The 16,460-nt window shown below is 46.8% G+C and overlaps 1 protein-coding gene across 3 annotated transcripts in view; it reads right to left on the bottom strand.

Annotated features, from left to right (window-relative positions):
* RANBP17 (RAN binding protein 17) overlaps positions 1-13,117 on the bottom strand; it is a 1,033,051-nt gene extending 1,019,934 nt beyond the window's left edge. For 2 of the 3 annotated variants that reach the window (XM_029583608.1, XM_029583606.1), the window contains exon 1: positions 11,983-12,275. In XM_029583608.1, coding sequence (XP_029439468.1) covers positions 11,983-12,108 — 126 coding nt within the window. In that variant the 5' untranslated portion in view covers positions 12,109-12,275. Of the gene's footprint in view, positions 1-11,982; positions 12,276-12,782 lie in introns of those variants that run through there. The other variant, XM_029583607.1, reaches the window with a different exon arrangement.
* Positions 13,118-16,460: the final 3,343 nt, after the last annotated feature.

Below are 16,460 nucleotides of genomic sequence, written 5' to 3'. Positions count from 1 at the left end.
CTGAACAACAAATTGGAGGATGCGGAATATAAGGATTTATAAATAGAGGCTGAGCATGGGGTGCAAAATTAAACTAAATTTACTTAGTCGACTTATATACCGCTTATCAATTACTAAGTGGTTTACAATAAAGTAATCAATATATAAAACAAGCATGATTAGTTATATTATAAAACCATAAATACAAAAATTATCAAACATTAAATACATGGCAAATTACCAATTCGCTGCATCCACATTTTATAAAATACCTCCGATTACCAAATAGTTTTTGTATAAAATTTATTAATACACTTCTGATTTATAAAGACACCTCAAATTACCAACTAACTGCTATATTAATTGGTATACAATATTACTTCTTTAATAAAAAATAAACATGCTATTAATTTGAAAATAAAACAACATTTTAGTATCAAACAGAACCAAACCTATACTAGTCTCTAAAATACTGACAAACATAGTTGTCCTGTTTTATTGAAAATACAGTGCTCTAGTTAATGCATTCACTGGACCTTGATAAAGTGATGGGCAACTAGCCATGGCATCTCCCACCAGTTCCAAGAGTCATCTAAGAGATCACTTAACAGGCCAAGATACCCACTGGGTGCTGCTTCCAAAGCATCTACTTGATGGCTGGGTCTAGTCTACAACTAATCCAGAAATTAGATGTCAAAGTCATCTCATTGACTGGAGCTCAGTTTTTAAGAGACAAAAACTATACAGGGGAAACATTTATTTATTTATGTTTAGATTTTTTATACCGGTGTTCCTGTATGAAATACAGATCACATCGGTTTACATTGAAACAGAACATAAATTTTTTGCCTAGAGGCATTACATAGAACAAGGTTATGGAACTTGGAATAGGGTAAACAAGATCAAAATTAACATTGTAATGTAAACATATTGTCTAACAAGTCTCATTGAGCAGTATAAACAAAAACAAAAACATAAAAACAAAACAGTAAATGTCATATGAGACCTGCAGCAAGAGATTGGATACAGAGTCGAGTAGAACCTGGGGAATGCGATGATGAGAAACTCTTGCTGGCTGTAGGGGAAAAAAGTGCTTATGGTCCTGTAAAAGCTTGTTTAAAGAGCCAGGTTTTAAGTTTCTTTTTGAAAGTAGCATGGCAGATCTCTAGACAGATATCTGGCGGGAGCGCATTCCATTGAATGGGGCCAGCAGTAGAAATGGTACGTTTCTGAAGCGAGGATTTTGTTGAGGGAACATGGAGAGTGCCTTTATATGCTCCTCTGATGGGTCTGGCTGAAGAGTGAGGATGTAGTTGGGTGCTTAAGTGAAGTGGGGATATATTGTGAATTGATTTATGGATTAATGTGAGCACTTTATAAAGAATCCTTTGCTTAATTGGAAGCCAATGTAGGAGTTTGAGAATGGGGGTGATGTGATCTCTTTTATTCGTATTTGTAAGGATTCTAGCTGCAGAGTTTTGTAACATTTGGAGGGGTTTGAAGGATGAGATTGGGAGGCCGAAGAGAAGCGAATTGCAATAGTCGATTTTTGATAGTATAATGGCTTGAAGAACCAACTGAAAATCATTGAAATGAAGAAGAGGTTTAAGCTTTCTCAGGACTTGTAGCTTGTAGAAACAGTCTTTAGTGGTGGTGCTTATAAATTTTTTAAGGTTAAGCTGATCGTCTAGAATGACGCCTAGGTCTCGTACCTGCGGTGAATGATTTAATAAAGGAATGGTTGCAGTGAGTGGGTTAGCAACTTGTTGTTGATGTCCTGACTAATGATTAGGATCTCTGTTTTGTTGTTGTTAAGAATAAGGTTAAGGCTAGCAAGAAGATGATTGATTTGTTGCAAGCAATTGTTCCAATGAATCAGGGTTTTGTGTAGGGATTCTGTGATTGGGATGAGTATTTGGATGTCATCCGCGTAAAGGTAGTGGGTTAGATTTAGTTTAGAAAGTAGAGGTAAATGTTGAAAAGGGTTGGGGAGAGTGAGGAACCTTGAGGGACCCCCTGGTTGGATGGGACCGGATGAGATTCTTTGTTGATATTGATATTGTTGATATTGGGGACTATATTCAGCCGGTTATACATAACCGTCCTGGAGAAATTTTGCGCTACTGCGGTGCAGAGAATTCCCCCCCTGTGCAGAATTGCCATTTTCTGCGCAAAATTGCCAAATTCTGCGCAGAAAATGGCAGAGGAGACCCCGGCATGCCGCAAATGGAGCACACGAAGATGAGGGCCCTGTGTGGCGCGGGACGCGCTTTGCTTGTGGCAACGATGAAGGCCCTAGTGAGAGTGAATGTGTGTGTGTGTGTGAGAGGAGAGGGAGAGGGGTGGATGCTTGAGTGTGGGTGCCAAAGAGAGGGAGCTATATGAGAAGATTCTGAAGGAGTTCTGAAAGAGAGTGTGAAGGAAGTGAAGCAGCGACCACCGAACCCCAGTAATCTCAATCCTCACCCCACCCAGGAGAACCCCACAAAGCAGCCCCTCACAGACGCGAACTGACACCATGTATCTAACTAAGAACACAATGACGAACCCTGCCACTCCAAGTCAACCACCAGTGAGACCACAAAACCTGGTAAGCATCACCATTAATAAATCCATAAAATATCTGACGTGCATCATGTTCCTTCTTATAAACGCTCAATCTCTATCAAAAAAATTAATACTTATCACTGACAATACATGACACAAAACCAGACTTCATTACAATTATTGAAACCTGGCTAAAAAAAAAAAAAAATCAGACAACATCTTAACCAACCAACAACATATATGAACTTTTCTCTATTCCCAGAAAAAAAAATGCAAAGGTGGAGGTCTTATGCTAATAATTAAAAAATGTTTTGCTATGAAACTTATCCCCATCTCTCTCCCATCCCAATATGAAGTAGCTGTATTCGATTCGACCAGATTTACCTGGTCTACTGCCCCCCCTAAAGTACTAGACAATGACATCTCCCCCTTAATAGAACTCTCCATATCAACTATCAACCACAAAAAACCCACAATCATACTCGGAGATTTCAATCTGCACGCTGACAAATCACCCCCATCACACTCCACGCAAACTCTACTAGATGCACTAACAGCCCTCAATTTCACACAACTCATACACCACCCAACACACAAAGCAGGCCACACACTAGACCTGATAGTTACCAATGATAAATTCCGATCAAACCCCAGTGTATCAAACACAACAGTTCCATGGTCCGACCATCATCTTATAAACAGCCCACACAATCAAATACAGACCAGCATTTCCCCTTGAACCCCTACAACAAGAACTTGGATCACAATTAAAGAACCTCGACTTAACTAACATCAACACCACCACACACTCCTGGCATAGAATAACCACAGATGTTGCCAACAACATTAACCCAGAAAGAACCAGACTGATAAGGAACAAAAGGAAAACAGAGAACCCATGGTTCAACAAACATAAGAGACACCAAATCAACCCTAAGAAAAAAAAGAAAAAGAATGGCACAGAAACAAATGCCCACTAATGCTAGCTAGATACCGAACCTACTTGGCATACTATAAAAACACAATAACCAAAAGTAAACGAGATTACTACAGTAAGAAAATTCAAAATTGCTCAAACAATCCAAAAACCCTACCGCAGAAAACCAACACAAACTCTAACACAAACAAAAACCTAAGCAATGAACTTGCAAATTTCTTTAAAAACAAAATCAGTAAAATCTCTGAGAACTTAATCAAAACCACGAGCCAAAATTGGAGGAATTACTTACCTGATAATTTTGTTTTCCTTAGTGTAGACAGATGGACTCAAGACCTATGGGTATAGTGTACTCCTGATAGCTGTTGGAGACGGATCAGATTTCAATCTGACGTCAGCCCTAATACATATACCCCTGCAGGAAGTGCAGCTCTTCAGTATTCTCCTCGAAAAGCATTGTGGATATATGTATGACTGAATAAGTTGAATAAATTGATTAACTTTATAACTTGGATAACTTGATTAATTTGAACTGGTTGAATTGGCTATAGCTGGAGACCGCCAGTGCCCTTAACCGAGAAACGTCAACACCTGGTAGGGTGGGTGTCCTAAATGAAGGAAGGCATGGCTTACCCGTGAATCACTCGCTCCCGGGGATTTCCCCCGAGAATTCCATGAGTAATGGCAGCCGTGGGTGGGATGCTGAGTCCATCTGTCTACACTAAAGAAAACGAAATTACCAGGTAAGTAATTTCTCCATTTCCTAGCGTGTAGCAGATGGACTTAGGACCAATGGGATGTATAAAAGCTACTCCCGAACCGGGTGGGAGGCTGCCCATGACCCACTTAGTACTGCCCTTGCAAATGCTGTGTCCTCACGAGCCTGAACATCCAGGCGGTAAAACCTGGAGAAGGTGTGGATGGAGGACCATGTCGCCGCCCTGCAGATCTCAGCGGGTGACAGCATCTTGGTTTCTGCCCAGGACACTGCCTGGGCTCTAATAGAATGGGCCTTGACTTGTAAAGGCAGTGGTTTGCCTGCTTCTACATAGGCCGCCTTGATGACTTCTTTGATCCAGCGGGCTATTGCTCACGAGGCTGCTTCCCCTTGCTTCTTCCCGCTGTGAAGGACGAATAGATGGTCCGTCTTTCATACGGATTCCGATCTTACCAGGTATCGGGCTAGGAGCCTGCCGACGTTGAGATGGCGAAGTCTTCGAGCCTCGTCTGAATTCTTATGCTCATCTGGCGATGGTAGCGAGATTGTTTGGGTGAGATGGGAGTCACCACTTTGGGGAGGAACGACGGAACTGTGCGTAACTGGATGGTTCCCGGGGTGAGTCTGAGGAACAGCTCCCAGCAGGACAGTGCTTGTAGCTCGGATATATGAAGGGCTGAACAGACTGCCAGCAGGAAGGCTGTCTTCAATGTTAATAGTCAGGGAGACAGGCCGCGGAAAGGTCTGAAGGACGTTCCTGCTAGGAAATCTAGGACCAGGTTGAGGTTCCAAAGAGGCACCGGCCACTTTAGGGGTGGTCAGATGTGCTTGACTCCTTTCAGGAAGTGGGAGACAACCGGGTGAGGCAATGCTGCCGCTCTCGCTCTTGGTTCCGTAGCATGACAATGCGGCCACCTGTACCTTAATGGAGTTGAGGGACAATCCCTTCTGTAGGCCGTTCTGTAGGAATTCCAGAATAGCAGGAATTTTGAAGAGCATGGAATGATGTCGTGGTCATTGCACCAGACTTCGAATACTCTCCATATCCTTATGTATGTTAGGGATGTGGAGAACTTGCGTGCACGGAGTAGGGTGTCAATTACTGCCCCCGAGTATCCTCTCCTCCTTAGGTGAGTCCTCTCAATGGCCAGACCATAAGAGAATCAAGCTGGATCCTAGAGGAGGATCGGTCCCTGTTGGAGCAGGTCTCTGTGTGGAGGTAGCGGCAGGGGGCTTTCCTGCCAGCAGTCTTCGCATGTCTGCGTGCCACGGTCTTCTCGGCCAGTCTGGGGCCACTAGAAGTACTGGTCCCCTGTGGTATTCTATCTTGTGGATGATCGTGCCCAATAGGGGCCACGGCAGGAAGGTGTATAACAGAGTCTCCTGTGGCCAGCTCTGTACCAGGATATCTATTCCCTGGGACTGTGGTTCCCCGCCTGTGGCTGAAGAAACTGGGTACTTGGGTGTTGGACCGGTTTGCCAGGAGGTCCATGGTTGGTGTTCCCCCAACGGTTTACTATCAATTGGAATGCTGTGGTTGACAGTTTCCATTCTCCTGGATCTAGACTTTCTCTGCTGAGGTAGTCTGTAGCTGGATTTAAGAAATATTCCTGGAGGAGAAGTCCATAAACTGTTATTAATCAACAGAGAATAGCCACTGATTGCTACCAGCATTAGTAGCATGGAATCTATTTAATGTTTGGGTACTTGCCAGGTACTTGTGACTTGGATTGGCCACTGTTGTAGACAAGATACTGAGCTTGATGGACCTTTGCTCTGACCAAGTATAGCATGTTCAAATGTGTTAAGTCCGCTCCCTGAAAAGCCATTGGAGGCAGCCGCCTACTGACGTGATCTTGGGAGAGACTCATCCAACATCGTTATGATGTTCAAAACGCTCCTGATGCTCCAAAAGCATTAGCTTTTGGCTTCTCTACTCCCCAGAAGGAATGGGGCTTTCCCTGCAAGTGAACTGTCAGAGGCATGCTTAATTTGCCCTTACCTTCATGATTCCTGGAGGCAGGGCACCCTCTAATGCCCCTAGACCCTAAGTGAGTTTTGTTTTCCAGGAGTATTTGGAGCTTAGATTCTCCCAGATGCTTAACCAGCTTTTCTAGTTCCTCGCCAAAAAGAAGCTTGCCTTTAAATGTTAGCTTACTAAGGTGGGTCTTGGAAGACGAGTCAGCTGCCCATTTATACAGCCACAACAATCTATGGACTGTACCACTGATGCTACTGAAAAGGAACTGGTCCTCTCAAGGTCATACATCACATCAATCAGAAAGACAGCCGACTCCATCTGGGATGACTCAGAAGTTTCTTGTTGAATCCAACAGATTATAGCTCACTTGATTTTGATTTAATTATAATTTAAATTATTCTTTTTATTTTACTATATTATATTTATTTATTTTTTACTAATTTGCAAACCGTTTTGATTAAGTTATATTTGTAAAAGCGGTATATAAACACTTAAATAAAAATAAATAAATAAATGTGCTTTTTACCTTATGTCTGCGTATCAGTACCCAGATTGTAGAAGTTGGGCCCTCTTGGTTGTTTTCTATATCCTAATCCCACTTTCCCTTGCCGCTGAAGCGGGGAGCAATGCTGAAGTTGCATTAGAATCAAGGAATACTGGTAAAAGGATAATTATCTCCATACCTTCTGTTAAGATAGTAACCACTGCACCAGCAAGTTACCTCTCTGCATGCTTTTCTCATTTCCATCCTCTATCCTTTAGAGATCCAGTGTTTCCCTTGCCCCTTTGAATTGTAGAAATTATTTACCTGATAATTTTGTTTTCCTTAATGTAGACAGATGGACTCAGGACCAGTGAGTTTATGCTCCCCTGCCAGCAGATGGAGATGAAGCAAGCTGATGTTACGGTATACATAACCCTGCAGTGACTCCAGTCTGCCAGTATTCTCTTCAAAAGCAACTGTGGACAGACTAGCAAAAGAAACTTGATTAAAAACAGATAACCAGAACTGTACTCAACCAACCATAAACACTGAACTCACATAAGATTCTAGGTACCCCAAGTTAGGGACTGAATGAACACTTACCAGTAATCCCCTGGGAACCAGAGCCCCCTCAGGAAGACTAGTGACACACTCATGAGGCAGCTAAGGGCGGGAAGCTGAGTCCATCTGTCTACACTAAGGAAAATGAAATTATCAAGTAAATAATTTCTCCATTTCCTAGCATGAAGACGGACGTGCCAAAGCTACTCCCCAAAAGAGTGAATGCTACCCACAGTCCAGCCAACACCACACATGCAAAGGCTGCATCCTCCCAGGCCTACATATCCAGCAATAAAACCTGGAAAAAGGGTATAAGGAGGTCCATGTCGCACCTAGGCAGATATCAATACGAGACAACAGACTAACCTGACACTACCTGAGCCCTAGTAGAAAGAGCCCTGAGTAGGCAATGGCTTTCCAGCATCCACATATGTGGCCGTGATCACCTCCTTACTACTACAAGCTATGATAGCCCACGAAGCCGAAGCACCCTGCTTACTCCCATCATGGAGAAAAGAACACACGATCCATCTTTCGAAAAGACTCTGGGACCTCCAGATATCGCATGACAAGACATCTAACATCCAAGGAGTGTAAAAGGGATGGCAAAGAGATGGCCAGATTCAAATGAAAGTTCAAGACTATCTTGGGCAAGAAGGATGGAACAGTACGCAGCTATAACACCCCAACAACCCCCCCCCGGATTCACCCGAAGGAACGGCTTCCAGAAAACCAAGGCCTGCAGCTCAGAAAGCCGACACACAGAACATATAGCCACCAGGAACACAGTCTTTAAAGTCAACCATAAGGAAAAGCTACGCAGTGGTCGGAACATAGGGCCCACCTAATGATCCTCTATGCTTATCCCACGCATTGTTGAATTCAGATACTGTCTCCATAACCTCTCTCTGTAAAGAAATATTTCTAGATATTACTCCTTTCACCCTCACCTTGTGATCCTCATTCCAGAGCCTCCTCACCTCCGCATGGAATGTCTCAGTCATTTCTCTCCCATCTCGCCTTTACTCTATGGTATTCATGTTTAGATCTTTAAATCTATCCCCATATGCTTTCAACAAAGACCACCGACCATTTTAGTAGCCGCTCTCTGCACAGACTGCAACCGGTTTATATTCTTTTGAAAAGTGTGGTCTCCAGAATTGTACACAGTACAATGAGGTCTAACCAGGGACTTACACGGGGTAATATTGCCTCCTCCTTTCTGCAGATCATTCCTCTCCCTATGCATCCAAGCTTTCTGGCTTCTAATATTGCCTTCTCCACCTATTTTACCACCTTGATAACATCAGATGTGATCATGCTCAGATCCTTCACCTAAATCCATAACTTAGCATTTTTTAGCATTAAATTTTAGGTGCCAGACCATTCCTCAAGCTTCATTAGATCCCTCATGCTTTCTACACCTTCCTGGGATCTACCTGCTGCAGATTTTGGTATCATCTAGATATTTTGTTTATTTGTATTGTATTATTTATTTTTGTGTTTATACTTTGCTTAAGTACTATGTTAATCTTTTTTTGCATTATATATGTAAACTATTCAGCTAATCCTGTACCATGCTCTGAATATTCCGGTAGGAAAGCAAATAACAAATCTTTGTAATAAATAACAAAAAGACAAACCTTTTCAGATAGCCTTTCCACAATAATCACAAAAAAGTTTAAAAAAATAAAATAAAATAAGGGAGATCCTCCAAGGACCAGTCCCTATTGCACAGCATTATAATGCAGTGCATTCCATTTACCATTATTTGTCGCCTCCCAGTCAGTTTCTAACCCACAGGTCAATACAGTAAAGTGTGGCCGCGGTTACCCTGCTTCTAACCCGCTTTCTACTCACAATTTGGCCGCGTTAGTCCAACCCGTGATTCACTAACCCTTTTAACCCATCCTTACCGCCTCTTTAAATCAACGGGTAACCCCTTCCGCCCGCGGCATGTATATGAGATGTAAACGATCGGATTAGCTATTCCCTCCCATACAGTAACGGGCGACCCGATTATCGCTTTTTAAACCTGCAGTTTTGCCGCGCGTTAAACCTGCTAACTTATCACCTACCCTTACCCCTGCGTTAGAGACAGGGGTAAGGGTAGGCGGCAAACTTTCCCCCAGCCCTCGCTCACCTGCCCTGGCCACGTCCATGGGTGCCGATCTCCGGGGCAGCCCAGTCCTCTCTACCCTCCTCCCGAAGCAACGAAAAGCGAAAAAGGAGAAAAGCGAAACGACATGTGAAGTGTAACTTACTTTTCTTCCAGCCCTCCTCCGGAGACGCACCGCGGCTCCCCTGCCTCCCAGGGGCAGCCGGCGGCGAAAGTGGCCCCGCCGGCGAAGATGGATGCCTGCACAGCCCTCTGACACGATCGCTCCCGGGAGAATCCTTTACTGAGCCGGTGGGTAACCCCGGCGTGTGACGCCGTCACACGCCGGCGTCACGGCGTGTGACGTCGGCGTTCGCTAAACGTAGTGACATCACGCCTTGAGTGGCCAAATTGCACGCACAGGCGCACATTCATTCACCTTCGCCGCCGGCTTCCTCCACCTGGCTGAATGCACGCCCGCCGGCTCAGTAAAGGATTCTCCCGGGAGCGATCGTGTCAGAGGGCCCGTGCAGGCATCCATCTTCGCCGGCAGGGCCGCTTTCGCCGCCGGCTGCCCCCGGGAGGCAGGGGAGCCGCGGTGCATCTCCGGAGGAGGGCTAGAAGAAAAGTAAGTTACACTTCACTTGTTTCGCTTTTCGTTGCTTCGGGAGGTGGGTAGAGAGGACTGGCAATCCCGAGCGTAAGAGAACCGTCCACTTCCTGGTACCTGTCATTTGAAATGACAGGTACCAGCGCACCCAGGTTACTGTATAGGCGCTGTATAGCGCTCTATACAGTAAAATGGATTGCGCGGGCCTAACGCTTCACGGACGCTTCTTGGACACGGCTTGCATTTGCATGCCATTTTAATACAGTATCGAGCGGTAGGTGAACCGGACTGTGCGTGCGGCAAACGCGGGTGCGCCCAGCACTAACGCAGCTCTTCCTACCGCTCCTTACTGTATCGGCCCGCCAGTCAGTCACTTGAGGGCACATACCAAGGTTACTCAGTTTATTTATAGGTCACCTATGCAAAACCATGTCAAAAGGTCTTACCAGAATCTAAGTACACTACATCTAACTCTCACTTCTATTCTAAGGGAGAGAGATGTAGTGTTCTTGGATTTCGGAAAGGCCTTTGACACGGGCTCCATCCCTCCATGCAGCCAGCCCCAAAAAGCAGCCCTGGTCACTGGCCCTCCCCTTCACCCAGCCCTGACACTGAAGAGTAGCCCCAGGCTTCTGTTGTCCTTGCACCCAGAGTCATTCCTTTAGGGCAATTCCCAGTTCTTGGTTTTGGTCCTTCCTGCACCTAACACCATCCCTGTAGAGGAATCCCACAGTAGAGGCCCTCCCTTGACATACCCAGAACTGACCCCTCAGACCAACCCAGGAGACTGAGTGACCAATGAAAAAAAGCATGAGCAAAATCTAAATACATTACTATGGAGCTTGTGCAAACTGTCTTGGCTGGTTCCAAAAAAGTGTGTTATAAGTAACAATAAATAAATAAATTTCAAACACCAACAACCAGTCTCAAATCTTTCAGGAGCACAAATATCTGGACTGAAATGTATATACCTCAAACAAAAAGCAATATAAGCCATCGACTAAATGCCAATCAATCTACAAGATAAGTCACTGAATAAACACAGAGACATTACTACTTTCAGGACTCTGACACCAATATTTTAAATATGGAAGGAGAGCAATTCTACACATAGTGAGCAAACAAATCAAAGGAAATAGTGCAGAATAAACTAAAAAAAGTCCACACAAGTCTTAATAAGAAAAAAATATATATGTAACACTAGCCATGGTCCCCAATAGCTTTAGTGCAGTGGAACTGTCCACAGAGCACAAATACCATTGCAGACTGTAATTGGTCAGCATTGACAGAAGTAGTGATTTTTCCCCAACACAGACATTGACATTTTAAGCACAAGTAGATAGATAGGCAAGGCCTTTTCAACAAAAGCATAGGATGTAAAGATTTTCCTCAAATAAAAGAGGATTGGCAGAACGGATGGTCAAATGATCTGGCAGCAGATAGAGAATATATACAGTGGCAGACATGGAAGGAACCACAGGCCCTGTATGACAAATCTGTGCCCTTGCCCTTTAATCGCTATTCAGCAGGACAAAATGTGCATAGGGCTGATGGGAGCTGCAGTACAGGTTATTTGATTTAGCGCATGCCTTGTCATTGGTAGCTCAAGGTAAGGTAGCTTCAGGTACAGTATTTTCCCTATCCCCAGAGGGCTTACTAACAGATGGATGCAGAACCATGCATTCAGCTGAAAGTACAGCTTAACCCTCATTCAAACATTTTATTTATATAGCTATTTATATTGTGAGCTAATGCATCAAGGAGTTTACATTCACATAAAATGTATGTTTAGTGCCCTTGCATCGAAATTCCATTTAAATGCGGGTATTAAGTAGAACTTCCCGATACAAAGAGGTGCACTGGCCTAACCAGTATTTTCTTAGCTAGAAACTCCTAAATCAGACATGGTTACATTTCCAGCGCTATTCTGCTGGCACTGAAAATCCTTAAAAACTGGCAAAAAAAAAAACGGGGGGGGGGGGGGGGGGGGAATTTATCAGGCTAACTGCAGCTTGATAGCCATATAAGACAGTACTTGTCCCGTAAGTGGTGGTGACTGCCACTTACCCGGATAAACACTCTCTCCTCCAAGCTCGGTATGGGGCACTTGTCTGTGATACCGCCCCCCTCCCTTTCCGAGCAAAAGTGTGCATTCGACTTCTGCCAAAAGCACGTTTTACAGTCAATGTGCATTTTTCTTTTTTTTAACTATTAATGCATGGGGACTTAGAAAATAACATTTTAATCTGCCCGTTAAAACGTGCACTGAAAACCTGCGCAGAGTTTCTTAATGCTCAGATTCTTGTCACTTTGCACCGGAGGATACTTGCTCCCGTCTTCTTTACCACCCAAACAGCAGCTTCCGTAGGAGCGCCCTTCCCCTCCCCCACCCCATGTGCGGAGACCCCGAAGGGCGTCACTGTCCGCAGGTAGAGGGCCAGGTCTCCCTCTTACCGAGGGACATTAACAACTGGGTTTTGCAGCATTTTTCCAACTCCCACATCTCCACCCGGGGGGTGCAGACACTGCCCTGGCACATAGGAAAGCCTCACTCTGAGGGGGTAGTTCCGGGTGTAGGGGGGGCCGGAGCTGGTAATAAGTGCAGGGCGAGGAGGCCTGGCCTGCAGGGACCGTGCTGGGTGGACGAAAGCCGTGCCTGTGAGTGCAGGGAGGGCCGGAGCCCGGGGCTTGCTCTGCAGGACCAGTGCCGGGCGTGTGGAAGCCGCTGCGGCTTTCTTTCCCGACTGGGCGGGAGGAGAGCCCGGATGCTGGCCGGTGCCTAGCGGCCTCCTTCTCCCCTCGCAGGAAACGCCGCGGACTCGTCGGGACCAGGCCCGGTGCTGGCGCGTCCTAACGCCGTCACTAACCTGCAGTTGCTCCGCCGCCGTCGCCGCCATGTTCTGCAGGAGAGCTCCCGGGGCGGCGCACTCACACCGGGGCCCGGGCGGGAAAGCGGGGAGAGGAAGGCGGAGACCCCACCTGCTGCCACAGCCTTCCCCTCTTCTGCTGCAGGTGAAGCGCCAGAAACACGAACTCGCCCCGCATGTGCGCCCTGAATCAGAGGTGCCTCATTAGCCTCGGTGGCATCAGCAACCCGGATGGATGGCGAATGAATCGCTCCTCCGGGATCTTGCAGCCTGCGAGCTGGCCTGGGACGGAAAGTGCGAGCCCACCTCCCTTCTGTAGGTCGTGAACCTTTTCTTGTACCGAGGTTCTTAGTGTATGAATTTAACTTTTTAGACCGCATAAATCCCTTTGATACTTTAAAAAACTTTTTTTTTATTTACTGTTGCTCCATTTTGACCCGTTACTCTCTAAAGACGTACAAAGCTGCCTCCCTTCCTGTTTCTCTTTTCAAACCTCGATGTTTTGCAGCTTATCTTAGAAGTTACAATTCTTTGTCCTATCCCCATTCTTCTATCATTCAGGGCGATACAGTAAAGTGCCCTCAGGACGAGCGCACAGTTAGCCCCCGTTTGGGCGCACATTTTCGATGCGCTAGCATTACCCTTTATTTTTATTTACTGGATCACATGGCTTGGCTGCACATTTTACTTACTGAATCGCGCAGGAATAACTAATAGGGCCATCAAAATGCATTTGCATGTTGCGGGCGTTATTAGTTTCGGCAGGGTTGGACGCGCTAGCTTTACCCCTTATTGAGTAAGGGGTAATAGCGCTTTTCTGTACACCCTCCGACTTAATATCATGGTGATATTAAGTCGGAGGTCCCAAAGGTAAAAAATAATTTTAAATTAAAATTTTAAAAAATGTTAAATCGGCTCGCGGGTTGAAAACCGGACGCTCAATTTTGCTGGCGTCTGGTTTCCGAACCCATGGCTATCAGCGGGCTCGAGAACAGACGCCGGCAAAATTGAGCGTCGGATGTCAAACCTGCTGACAGCTACCGCTCTTGCCAAAAAGGAGGCGCTAGGGCCGCGCTAGTATCCCTAGCGCCTCCTTTTACTGTGGGCCCTAATTAGCATATTTTTATTTACTGGATCACGCGCCCAGGACACTGGCCTGTGCGCGCGCCGCTCACCTGCTCTCCTGTGTTTCTTTCTGTATCGGCCTGACAGTAAGGTGTAATAGCGCGTGGAAAACGTGCAGTCAACACCGCCCCCCCCAAACTAATAGCGCCCGCAACATGCAAATGCATGTTGATGGGCCTATTAGTTAGTTCCGCGCGATACAGAAAGTAACGCCTGTGAAAGGCAGGAGTTAATTTCGGCCAGCACCAGGAAAGTGTACAGAAAAGCAGAAAAAACTGCTTTTCTGTACACCCTCCGACTTAATATTAAGCGATATTAAGTTGGAGGCCTCAGATAAAAAAATATTAAAAAAAAAATCTGCCCGCGACCTGCGGGTTGGAAGACGGACGCTCAGTTTTGCCAGCGTCCGTTTTCCAAACCCATGGCTGTCAGCGGGTTCGACAACTGACGCCAGTAAAATTAAGCGTCTGCTGTCAAATTCGCTGACAGCCGCCGCTTGTCAAAAAGGAGGCGCTAGGGACTCACTAGTGTCCCTAGCGCCTCCTTTTTACCGCGGGACCTTATTTGCATGCCTCGGTTTAGTGAATTGTTGGGAGAACTGGCGCGAGCCGGCTCTCCCGCACGGTTTTCTGTATCGGTCCGATAGCTTATGTGATAACATCCTTGTTTCAGTAAAAGTCTTCTCTTTCCCCACTGCTATGAACACATCAGTGAAGCCCCACGCATTGGACTTGGTGTATGTCTTCATGGAAAATCCTTCTCTTATAGCCTGTCTACCTCTCTACATTTAAAACGTCATACTCTGCAAGTATGCTTCATAAGATAGCCCACTACTGTTATTACATAGGGCTGTGAAACTCAGCACTGGCTCATGGATATAAATTAGGTAGATTTCCATACACTGAACACCTAATATAGCCAAATCTGGCTCATGCATATTCGTTATTAATATCCCAAAAAACCAGACCAGTTAGTGCATGTCAGTATCACTGGCATAGAGAGCATATTAATCCAGACTGGCAAAAAACTGAGCTGAAGCATCAATTTTTCCCTGTACGTACCAGGATCAGTCCAGACGGTGGGTTATGTCCCCCGTCCAGCAGATGGAGTCAGAACAGAGCTCGAGGGCTCCGCCTCCTATACCAGCTCACCCTCTGCTGGAGCTCAGTATCTTTCTGACTCCAGCAGATGTGAGTTGGGGAAACAGTGCTTCCCCAGTCTGACAGGTTTTTGAGTCTCTTTCTACTTTTCTTTGAGTTCTACCTGTCTTTTGTTTGCTAGCTAACAATTTGGATCAAGTTAATTGAAAAAAAAAAAAAAGTTTTTATTCTGTCAGTGATTTGAGGAGGCGTGCTGCTCTGTTCTGCCTCCTCCTGCAGTTTCACTTTCCTACGTTTGGGGGTAAGTGTTATTTTCTGTGTGGTTTTTCTCTTGCAGCTTTTCTCTTCACTTGTCGGAGTTTGCCGGTACATCCGGCTCTCTCACGCGGTCCTTGACGGTCCTGTAGCCCGGCGAACGTTATCTCGGGCCTGGGCGCGCCGCTAGCGGTTTTTCCCGCCGGCGCCTAAGGATCTGTCAGGCGGGTTGTGTCGGCCTTTCGCCCCCCCCCCCCCACGGTGCGCTGCCTTTTTGGCCCCCCCCCCGAGGCGATTTCTCATAGCGGCTTCTTCATGCCGCGCTTTTCCCGCTGCGAGACCTGCGGTGAGGCACGGTCTCGTTTTTCGAAGGAGGGAGTTTGCCCGCGCTGCCTCCCTGAAGGGGAAGGTGGTTCGCGTGGCTCGGGTTCGCGCCCAGCGCCCTCCTCACCTCAGCCAGGGATGAGCGGGCCGGCCACGTCCTCGCCAATGGCGGGAACGGCGGCCATTTTGGAGCGGGATTTTCCCTCAGAACACGCTCCGGAGGAAACAGATTCAGTTCGGGGCGCCCCCCGCCTGCACCGAAGCCCCGAGGAAGCTCTACCGGCCCGACCACCGCAAGGGGCCCCTGCGGCTGCGACTTCAGCCAGCCTGCCGTTTTTTCCCCCGGACTTCATTTTAAAGATGCACACGGCTTACCTGCAGGGCCTGACAGAGCCGGGGGGAGCCCCCTCGGGGCCTCCTGCTCCCAAAGTTCCCAAGCTCTCGTTTCCGGCCTCCGGGCCCCTGACCTCGGCTGGGCCAGCCACAAGCTCCTCGGCTTTGCCATCCCAGCCTCCAGTGGCGGGAGCGGCTCCCTCCTCGGGCCCTGACCCTTCGGACCCTCCAGATCCGGCGCAATTGGAGGGGCAAACGGAGGGCGACGACCCGCGAGCCTTGCGGATCTTCCATAAGGAGGAACTAGAAGACCTGCTTCACCAGACCCTTCAAGAGCTAGATCTGGATCCTCCACCGGACCCCCCGGCGCCTGTGGCTCCGGCGGTCGCAACGTGCTCCAAGAAAGGGGACCCGGTCCTGGCCGCCCTCAAGCCTAGGACTAAAGCTTTCCCGGTCCATGAGTCTTTTCTCCAGCTCCTCACGGGGGAATGGGACGTCCCTGAAGCGGCATTGAGGGTCACCCGGGCCATGGAAAAATTAT

This window comes from Rhinatrema bivittatum, chromosome 18, assembly GCF_901001135.1.
Source record: "Rhinatrema bivittatum chromosome 18, aRhiBiv1.1, whole genome shotgun sequence".
Lineage (NCBI taxonomy): Eukaryota > Metazoa > Chordata > Amphibia > Gymnophiona > Rhinatrematidae > Rhinatrema > Rhinatrema bivittatum.
This window is presented reverse-complemented; position numbering and strand designations above follow the sequence as displayed.